This window comes from Hippoglossus hippoglossus, chromosome 13, assembly GCF_009819705.1.
Source record: "Hippoglossus hippoglossus isolate fHipHip1 chromosome 13, fHipHip1.pri, whole genome shotgun sequence".
Lineage (NCBI taxonomy): Eukaryota > Metazoa > Chordata > Actinopteri > Pleuronectiformes > Pleuronectidae > Hippoglossus > Hippoglossus hippoglossus.
In genome coordinates, this window is record NC_047163.1 from 861,369 (window position 1) to 871,368 (window position 10,000).

At 47.1% G+C, this 10,000-nt stretch overlaps 1 protein-coding gene across 2 annotated transcripts in view; it reads right to left on the reverse strand.

Annotated features, from left to right (window-relative positions):
- The window catches only part of LOC117772441 (SH3KBP1-binding protein 1-like), a 19,683-nt gene extending 10,100 nt beyond the window's left edge, over positions 1-9,583 (reverse strand). The window contains exons 1-17 of one of the 2 annotated variants that reach the window (XR_004615777.1): positions 9,410-9,583; positions 8,131-8,184; positions 7,570-7,615; positions 7,346-7,478; positions 7,157-7,237; positions 6,265-6,435; positions 5,798-5,888; positions 4,979-5,169; positions 4,759-4,874; positions 4,576-4,663; positions 4,274-4,390; positions 3,986-4,156; positions 3,731-3,886; positions 3,376-3,472; positions 3,055-3,239; positions 2,780-2,882; positions 119-2,306 (exon numbers count right to left, since the gene is read on the reverse strand). Coding sequence is in view for 1 of the 2 variants with exons in the window: in XM_034603573.1 (XP_034459464.1) it covers positions 1,523-2,306; positions 2,780-2,882; positions 3,055-3,239; positions 3,376-3,472; positions 3,731-3,886; positions 3,986-4,156; positions 4,274-4,390; positions 4,576-4,663; positions 4,759-4,874; positions 4,979-5,169; positions 5,798-5,888; positions 6,265-6,435; positions 7,157-7,237; positions 7,346-7,478; positions 7,570-7,615; positions 8,131-8,184; positions 9,410-9,465 (2,640 nt within the window). In the remaining variant the exon portion in view is untranslated. Of the gene's footprint in view, positions 1-106; positions 2,307-2,779; positions 2,883-3,054; positions 3,240-3,375; positions 3,473-3,730; positions 3,887-3,985; positions 4,157-4,273; positions 4,391-4,575; positions 4,664-4,758; positions 4,875-4,978; positions 5,170-5,797; positions 5,889-6,264; positions 6,436-7,156; positions 7,238-7,345; positions 7,479-7,569; positions 7,616-8,130; positions 8,185-9,409 lie in introns of those variants that run through there. The other variant, XM_034603573.1, reaches the window with a different exon arrangement.
- Positions 9,584-10,000: the final 417 nt, after the last annotated feature.

Genomic DNA, 10,000 nt, shown 5'->3' on the forward strand with positions numbered 1-10,000 from the left:
TTAATAAAACACACGATTCTCATCTTCATGAGTCTGATTTTATTTTTTATACAAACTGTTGAGACCTGAGATCAGCTGGAACAACATGTGACTGATAAAGATAATTATCACTGAACACTTCAGAGAAAAGGAAGGATGATGCGTTTGTGTGTCGCAGGAAACCTGGAAATCCTACTGAGAAAATGTTTGGATTATAACCACGAGAAGAAATAGTTTTCCTTCAGTGAAACGTTAACAATAACAATTAGATTCATTATCTACTGAATATCAGAAATCTATAAAAAATAGTTACTCTATTCATCTTCTTCGAGTAATGAATAAATCTGTTAAATGTCACTAAACTATGGAGCTGTGGTGATTAATCAATCAATAAATCGAGTTTCATAGTTAACTTACAACTTGTATATTTTTTTTACTATTACCTGACAATTAATATGAAGCTGTTAAATAAAACAACAGATTTTCACTTTGTTTTTACCGTTTCTTAATGTTAAAAAACAAACATTAATGGAAAATTAAAGACTGTGACATATGTTTATGTTTGACTCCGTGAAGAAAAGAACAGACGATGATGTGTTTTCTTACATCACAGTTTGAAAATGACATTTTAAATTTAACTGAACCAAAACATACAAATTAGAAAAATAAAGCTTCAATAAAAAACTTGGGTTTTGTTTAAACAGACTCATGAGTCGGATCGGTCAGAGGAGGAAGAGATAGAAAAGCTTCTGTTTGAAAAACCTTTATCAAAAAGCTACAAAAACACAGATGAAGCTGCAGTAACCTTTTACGTCACCTGGGGGCAGTGGCTCCATGTTTGGTCTCCACCTCCTGATGGAGAATTCAACATCAGAAACCAGTGAACCAGTGAACCACTGATTTCAGACAAACACTCGACACAGCTTCGAGTTTCTGGACGACGCTCTGATCTGACGATTTGTTAAACGTCGCTGGAACGTGACTCGAGTTTATCTGTCGTCTCTGACGGACAGAATCCAACACGAGAAGTGAGACAACAACGTTGTTGTTTGCAGCTTTAATCCACTTTTGCCAGAGAACCAATTCTTCTCTTTTTTCCAGGGTTATTTATTTTGAGCTTTTTCTCTCATTATTTCAGGTCAAAAGCAACAATCGTCTGCGAGAAACAAGACACGGCGTCGGGTTCTCTCTGAAATCAACGATGCATCTGGTGTTGTTCTGTGTCACCTTAGCAACCGGTTGCTAGGTTAAGAACTGTCGAGCCCTTTAATGAGTCGTTTAGATCATGTGATGATATTGATTCTTTTTTTTAGTCGTTCACATTCATTTCCAAACTGACGCGAGTTCCTCCGTCAACATCTGGTCAACAAACAACCAAATGGCATATGGTAGTCGTGGCAACAGAACTCCTTGAGAGCTGATTGGCTGCTTCACATCTCAACATGTGACATCAGAAATCCAGACCTTTCAGTTTTCAGGAAATGAGTTTTTCATTTTTAGCTGATTTGCTCTTTAGTGTCTGAGTCTCAGTTAGATCAGCCAATCAGAAGCTGGTCTCGTTCATGTGTGGTTTGGGGCTGGGGGGGGGGTCAGTGGAGGGGCTGGCGGAGGGGCTGGCGGGGGGGCCAGCAGGGGGGCCAGTGGAGGGGTGGTCTGGACTTGTGGGGCTCTCTGGTGATGCTGGGATGTCAGTGGGAGACGGTGCAGCGCTGCGGCGAGGAGACACCGGGGTCTGAGACCGGGTTGGGCTTACTGCACAGGGGGTGGGGCTTGTTGGGGAAGTGGGCGTGACCTTGCGGTGTGATGAAGACGAGGATAACGGAGATGGTGACAGCGATGACAAGGGGGATCCGGGTGAATGGCGAGCACCGGGCGACACAGAGAAGGTGGTGGGAGTCCTGAGGACGAACCTGGCCTCTAACTCGGAGCACACTGCTAAGCTCCGCCTGGTGCCCTCCGACCCCGCCAGGACCCCAAATCCTGAACAGGCAGCTGCCTCCGAACCCTTGGCGAGCTCCTGGCATCGCTCCACGAAGCTGCCCCTGCGGACACCCCCCCACTCTCTGTCCCCGTCTGGGTGTCTGTGGGGGCGGGGGCTGCCAGTGGAGCTGTGGCTGTAGGTCGGACCGGGGACTGCGAGGATCTGTGGTCCAGCTCCGGATGAGAGGACGGCGTCTCGGAGAGGTTTGGCCAACGGCATTGGGGGCGGAACCTGACGGGGGAGGCTACCATACAGGTAGGCCGCTGAACCCGGAGCTCCGGCTCCTCGTCCTCCTGCAGAGTGGAGCCGCTCGGTCCTGAAGCCGTCAGTGAACTGAGAGTGAAGACTGAAGGACAGGCAGTGAGGACAGGGAGTGAGGACAGGGAGTGAGGACAGGCAGTGAGGACAGGGAGTGAGGACAGGGAGTGAGGACAGGGAGTGAGGACCAAAACAAACTTCAGAAACATGTTTAATCCAGCGACTCTCTTAAATGACGTGTTTATCATAAATTGTGAATAAAGATCAACGAGATGAAGACTCTCAGAACATTTAGATCGCCCCCTGGTGGCTGGCTGCAGTATAGTTCATAAACCCTCCTCCATGTTAGCAGACGGGACATGGACCAAACTAAAAAACTCAAAGTAGACGTTAAATAAATGTTTAAAGATGTTTCTGTCATTTCAGGTCGTTCTTATCTCACTGATGTTTGTTCAAGTGTTTCTGATCAGTTTGTGTGTGTGTGTGTGTGTGTGTGTGTGTGTGTGTGTGTGTGTGTGTGTGTGTGTGTGTGTGTGTGTGTGTGTGTGTGTGTGTGTGTACCTGCAGGTCGAGGCTCTCGGTGTACTGTCAGGAGTTCTGGTCAGAGCCAGGTCGCACTGATCCAGCAGCTCCAGCAGCTCCTCCTCTGTTGGTCCGCCCAGCGCTGTGAGACGACCAATGAGAGGTGGCGTTACTCGCTGACTGATTCACACAGCTTGAAACAGCCACGTACAAAAATGACGGACCAACGACAGAACATATCGCTCACGGACAGACATTGAATGTCTCCGGCTGTTGTGCGAGACATCAGTGAACAACGAGCAGAAGCGTCTGACCTCTGATGTCGACCTTGCCGGCGATCTCCATGGCGGTGGTCAGGTCCCACATCTGGATGCTGCCATTGCTGTGGCCACTGAAGAGGTAGCGCCGCGGCCGAGAGCCGATGCGACTCGAGCCCTCGCACTCGTGGACCATGAAGGCTGTGATGGAGGTGCCGTCCACCGAACGCACCTCACACACCCTGACACACACACACAGATTCAATAAGAGCAGCATTGATCAAATCCACGCAGGACATCATATAAAAGGCTGGTGATGGCGGATTAATAATCAAACTGAGCATCACGTCTGTCAATCATGAGACATGTGTCCCTCACCTCTTCCCATTGGACGACAGTCTGACGTACAGTTTATCTGTGTCTGGTACGACTCTCTGAATAAAAACCTGCTGATCGTCTCTCTCTCCGTACGGACCTGAAACAAACACACACCATGTGAACCCCTCGACAACACACACGTGTCTCTATAGATGTGAGGACACTCATTGACATGATGCATTCCAAACACACACACAGAGACCATAACAGTGAAGGAGAAAACACATTTTAAGGGTAATTTCTTCCAAATCTCAACAAACTGATTCTTCCCACCAATCATTGGTCTCCAGTCACATATTTAGATCTACTGTCTGAGAGAGAATGACCCGTGTGCGTGTGCGTGTGCGTGTGTTACCTATCTCTGTCCCGGCGCTGCAGCCTCCGTGTCCATCGACGTCATCCAGGCTGAGGATCTTGAAGGAGGTGAGCGGCGTGGATCCCGGCTGTGTGGAGATCATCCCTCTGAACCGAGTCACCGTCCATGTGCGAACGTGGTTGTTATCTGCGCAAACTGGAAGACGACAGATGTGAAGAATCTGTGACGGTGCGGAGGAGAAACAAACACTGTGCTGACGTGTGTCATTCAGACGCTGGCATCTCGCACTCTTACCTGAAATGAGGTGTTTCTCCGACAGCATGATCTTGGTGACGGGGCTGCGGTGGACGGAGAAGGTCTGGAAGAGCTGAGGCCCCGAGCCGACGGTCTCTGGATGCTGAACGATGACTCGAACCGTCCCAGAGCTCGTCCCGTACGCGATCTCGATCCAGTTCCCGCTGTCACCTGATCACATGGAATCGGTCGTGAGTGAGAGATGGGGGGAGTGGGGGGGGGGGCACATTTCAGCAGAACCTAAAGAAACACTGTGGACTGACAGAAAGTAGCGTTGTAGCTCCGTACTTGTTTTGGGAGTGAGGTAGACACTGAGAGCGGTGATGGCGTCTTCAGTCGGGTCCCGGTACAGCTCCGTCACCAGCAGGTCGTTATCCTTCATCCTCAGAGGGAACTTCTGAACATCTGATGACAACAAGCAAACCAGGAGCTCACAAACAGCAGTGACTGTTCAAACACAACGTCATTCATCAGACATGGGTAACAAGGAATCAGTTGCTGCTCAGTTTAAAATTTAAAACCAAAGGATTTGTGTCTGTGGGGCCGAACAGCTTTGAGCTAAACCAAAATCCACCACTATCGTTTCTTACCGATATAGTAGATGGATCCGTTGTTGCAGCCGAGGATGAGGAAGGAGCCGGCGGTGTCGTGGCTGCTGATGGGAACCACATCCTGGTTCTGCACAGAGACGACAGAGAACGTCACAAACCATCTGCACGCTTCTGTGCGTTGTCAGTGACAGTAAATCTATGAACTCAGCAAACTCCGCCCACCTGCCAGTGTTTGGTGACGGCGTTCCACACTCCAACTTTCCCGCTGTGACTGGTGGCGATCAGCTGGTTACCAACGAAGAAGAGGGCCTCCACCGGCACATTGAGGCTGAAGACGCCTGTGGGACAGAGACACGACCTCAGAACAAACTGTTGCTCTCATATTTTAGTTGATTTGTTTATCGGGTAAGAAAAATACTAAAAACAATAAAACCCTACTTACCGATTTCATTTCCGTTGCCATCTGGACAGATGGACCACAGGATGATCTCCGTCACCGAGGCAACAGCCACCATCTTGTCGTTGTCTCCCAGCGAGCCGCCCATCACCTTGGCGTTGAGCGCAACTCTGTCGATCACCCAATCCAGACGAGGAGAGGTGAAGACCTGCTGCCACCCGGTCGACTCCTTCACCCTGAAAGAGAGAGGGAACAAAGATATAGGGAAGATATGAAATCAGGTGTGAACCGTCACCATCACGTTAAATACCGACTCTACTACTGACGTCACCCGTTGGTCTGTGAGCTGCCGCTTTGAAGCCTCAATTTGACATTTAGTCCAGCGCCATCTTGGTTTTTTTAGACCAGAAGTCACCATATTTGGAGGCGCAGGGGGATTTTGAAATGAGACTGAGACATAAACTCCTTAGGAAAATGTTTACTCACGTTATAAAGTGAGAAGTAGAGTCATTTTCTCATAGACTTCTATAGAAACAAACAGTGGAGTCGCCCCCTGCTGGTCACTACACAGAATACAGGTTCAGGCACTTTCAGATTGGCTTCACTTTCTGGACCCAGAGTCTACGAACAGTTTACGGCTCATTCTGCCATTTCCATGCCTCCACCTCCTCTGTGGTTGAGAACAGTTGATGTTGGTCACCGATTAATGTGAAGAAATGTTTTTGGTGATTCGGGGGAATTGACCCTTTAAAAAAATATGTAAACTTGTGATGCCCTAAAACATAAATACAATAAATAGTCAGAGGTGAAAAAACCAATCAGACGAGCTCTGAGATGAAGAAATTATAAAAGTGATGAGTTCACCTGTAACAGACGACAAACTGCGCGTAGGCCAAAGCAATCCAGTTATGATGACCACAGATTATCCGAACCATGCCAGAGTCTGATGACTGACCTACACACACACAGACACACACAGACACACACACACAGACACACACACACACAGGAGGAAATATATAAAGCAATCATTGGGAACTAGTTCCTGTGGCGGATCGATCCACGTTTAAACCTGTAGTGAGTATTTGTGGCAGCAGGTCTGTATGTGTGTCACAAACTGAAAATAAAGATGGACAACGTGTCAGCTTCCAAAACACCTGGCTCCCCCTTGTGGCTGACTGCAGTACAGGTTTTAATAGGTTATTATTTGTTGAGATAATAAATGGCCTGGAGACGTGTCATGACGTTTACGGTGGGGGGGGGGACTGACTGAGAGTGTGTGTGTGTGTGTGTGTGTGTGTGTGTGTGTGTGTGTGTGTGTGTGTGTTCACCTCCGAACGTCCTCTCGTCATGGCTGACCCTGCCCATTATCCCAGAGTTCCCCAGGTTGGGGGGCATGGTGTTGCTGCGTCTGACCGGCGCTCTCTCTGCAGGTGCGGCTCGGGCGCCCATGAACTGCGACCCCGCTACACTGTGCCGGTTACGACGCTTTGCTGGGTACACTGAGAAGACACAGACAGGACATGAAGCAGAGGGTGGGTCTCGGCTACGTGGGGGCAGGAGAAGAGTTTTATTCAGGTTACCTGAGGCGAACTGAGCTGAATCACAGTTTAGGTTAAAGTCTTGTTTCACAACAGAAGATCAGAGGAGCAGCTTCATCCACTTTCACTCCCTCAGACTTAAACAGTTTTCACACACAAACTCTGTAAAATATCGTCCTGACATGTTGTGTAGTTAGTGTTTGTGGAGCAGCAGCAGCAGGTTGTCGGGTCCAACTCGTTCACAACAACAACAACAACAACAACAACAACAACAGGAACATGTGGGAACATCCAGGCGAGGGGCGGAGCCTGTAGAGCAGCAGGAGGCCGGACATGACGTATAAACTCTGCTGTGGAAAGATCAGTGTTGTTGTTTACAGCTCATCCACACCGGCGTCGGCCCTCATCACCAGAAGATCTGGAACCTCCTCGTGTTTCCAAGTTGACGTCTTCGTCTTCTACGTGTACGGCTCCTCTTCTTCATCCTGAGATGTTTGTGTTCTTCCAGCTTCACGTCCGTCACGTGTTAGAAACCTCATCAACACGTTCACTCGCTCACTTGATATCACAACTTCTGTTCATATCTGAAAGCAGCTTTATCAAATTTAGACTTTCCCCCGATCCATTGTTGAGGAATGTGTCTCTGGTGGTCTCGGGGGTGTGGTGAGGACAGGGTGTTTACCTGGTGGAGGCAAGTAGCCATTGAACAGCACGTTTCCACAGGAGGATCGGTCCAGCTCGTCACACAGCTGCAGTTTACGCACTATAACAAAACAATTTCATTAGTTAATAGAACAGAAAACTGAGCAGCAGTTAAGAAGAATCATAGTGTGCGGACTCGTCCTGCACGACACACGAGCGTCTGTCTCACCCAGCGGTGTGATGCCGTAGAACTCTGCCTCGTGCATGAGCATGTGCACGTTAATGGAGCGGGGATGAAGCTCTTTTGTCCGCAGGAAGTTGAGGATGGGAGCAAACAGAGAGGGGTCCCTGTCGATGAAGATCTATGGCGAGAGAGAGAAACAAGGGGAGGTTCACATACCAGGGTAACAATGACACACACACACCACACAACACAACACACACACAACTTACAGCTCCAGTTTCATCCTTCAGAGTTGAGATCCGACCGCTTAAAAGACTGAAGAGAAAAAGAAAACACAAACCCTTCATTATTTTAAATGGAGGAATATAAACTTACTCTAGTATTCAGACGAAACACACAACATCACTCACTGCACTTTTCACTGGAGAACAAACAAAACCATCTCCAGCTAAAAATCACATGTTGTCTTGTTTATGTGCAACTAATCCAGCGTCTGAGCACGGAGCTTTAATAACCACGTCAGGCTGCGGCTGGTGATTGTTAATCTAATGATTATATGAAGAAAAATATGCCAGTCATCACCTCCCTGTTTCATCCAACTATTATACAAGACAAAACCAAGGACCTGCAGCGTTTGGCTCAAACTGTTTTCTGATCTTAGAGGTTTCTTACTGACTTACTGTTCGGTTGTTATTCACCATTAAAAGGAAAACAAGTCTGACGGCGAAGCCTCAGTTCAACGGAATTTTCCAGCAGATTGTTTCTATTAATAAAAGATCTTCATTTCATCAATGTTTTGAACGACTGCTTACAGAGTGTAACTGACCAACCTGGAGAAAAAGGAGTCAGGGACCCATGTGAGCGTCTGTCGGGAGGTGCTGAACCTGAAAGAGAACAAACATCGACGTCTTCAGTATCTAGAGTTACACTGTTGTGTTCTACAGACTGTCTGTCGGGGGGGGGGGTCGTGTTAACAAGTGGAGACAGTGAAACGTCCCTGAACTGTCTCAGATGTGTCTTCACTCCTTAAAGCAGCACAGTGTAACATTATCTGAACAACAGCGCCCCCTGCAGTCACACAGGGGGATCAACTCTGTTAGTACATGGTTTCATGCAAAAACAATGGGTAATATGTTTACTGCATATTACCCATGATCCTCTGCTTCCTGACCCTGAAGAGCTGCTGCTGTAACAAATCCACCAAACTGTTCAGAATTCTTCATGTTTTAAACAGTTTCCTGCTGAATATTGGAGATAAACTCTGGTTTTTAATAACTTCTGAGTCTTTCTAACTGATCTCAGTTCAGCTTCAGTCTTCAGCTGGAGCTGGTTGTGACAGTTGAAGCTGACTCTCAGTCAGTTCTTCTCACAGGAGATGGAACCCACTCAGCAGAGTCACAGAGAACAGTTCAGGGAGTGAAGGAGGAAACTTTCTCCTTGTTCACACTGATCCTTCATAAACCATGTGTGAATCAAACTGTATTTCTCAGTATCATGCAGATGACTTCATTTAAAACATCCCATAATATTTCTTCCTTTTACTACATCAACACGTCACGCAGTTGCCATGGAAACCATGTTGAATAGAAAATTGAACTTATTCCTTCCTGGATGTTATTTGGTCCAAACGTATCCAGACTGAATGAATCAACGTCACTGCACCTCAGCTGGGCTACATGATGCTACATGATGCTACATGATGCTACATCCGGTTTAACTCCCTCTGCAACAATACGTTGTTGTTAAAAAGTTCGTGAAGCCGCTGAACCCGCTCGTGGATCGCGAGCAGCATCTGTATCACAGCATCTGTACGTTACAGCGACACCTAGCGTAGTTCCATCATCGGACACAGGGAACGGACAGTAAACAGAGATGCTAACAGTCTGTATCACGATGAACCGACTCGGCCTCAGAACTTAGTGGAAAGTATTTTAAATCGTGTGTATTCACTCCGACATTACAGGATTTAAGTTACACGAAACTTTGACTTGTTCCAGAACGTTGCTGACCCGACGGGACAAGGACCTGTCCGATAATGGACGCCGCTGTGGTAGCCATGTAGCTGCTGGCTAACCCGGGCTCAGGTTCGACACTCCCCGGGTCTCTCACCTCTTCCCCCCGACGTTCAGGTGGATGATGTCCCCGCTCCTCGCCGTGTTCGCCATCCCGTGAAGAGTCTGCGGCGCCACAACCACAACAACACGTTTACATTACGTCCATTCTAAGATTTAATTCCGTTTCCGTCCACAAAGTCGGTTTCCGGTCTTGTTCTCAGCAGCTTCCGGCAGCGCAGGGAAGTGGAAGTAAAACCCGCGGTGGAGTCCGTGGATCAGGGGGAAGAAACCCATAAAACACGGACTGGAGTCCAGGGATGGAACATTTTATTTATCATTTTAAAATCTGCAGATTAAATAAAAAATAAAAAAAACACATGAATTAATTTAAAATATGTTGAAACACATTTTACGTTCAAGCATAATACACTTACATGCAACATGAGTGGTTTCAAAAGACACAACTTTATTATGAAAACATACAAAATATGCTTAATAAGTATCTCATAATAATTAACTTCAAGTACACAACATATGAGTACTCAATCAAAAAACACACATGGTAGATAGGATACGAACTGCAGTGACTGTACAAACCAGAATTGTGCATAAATGAATACACATTACACAAGTCTAAAATTATTAT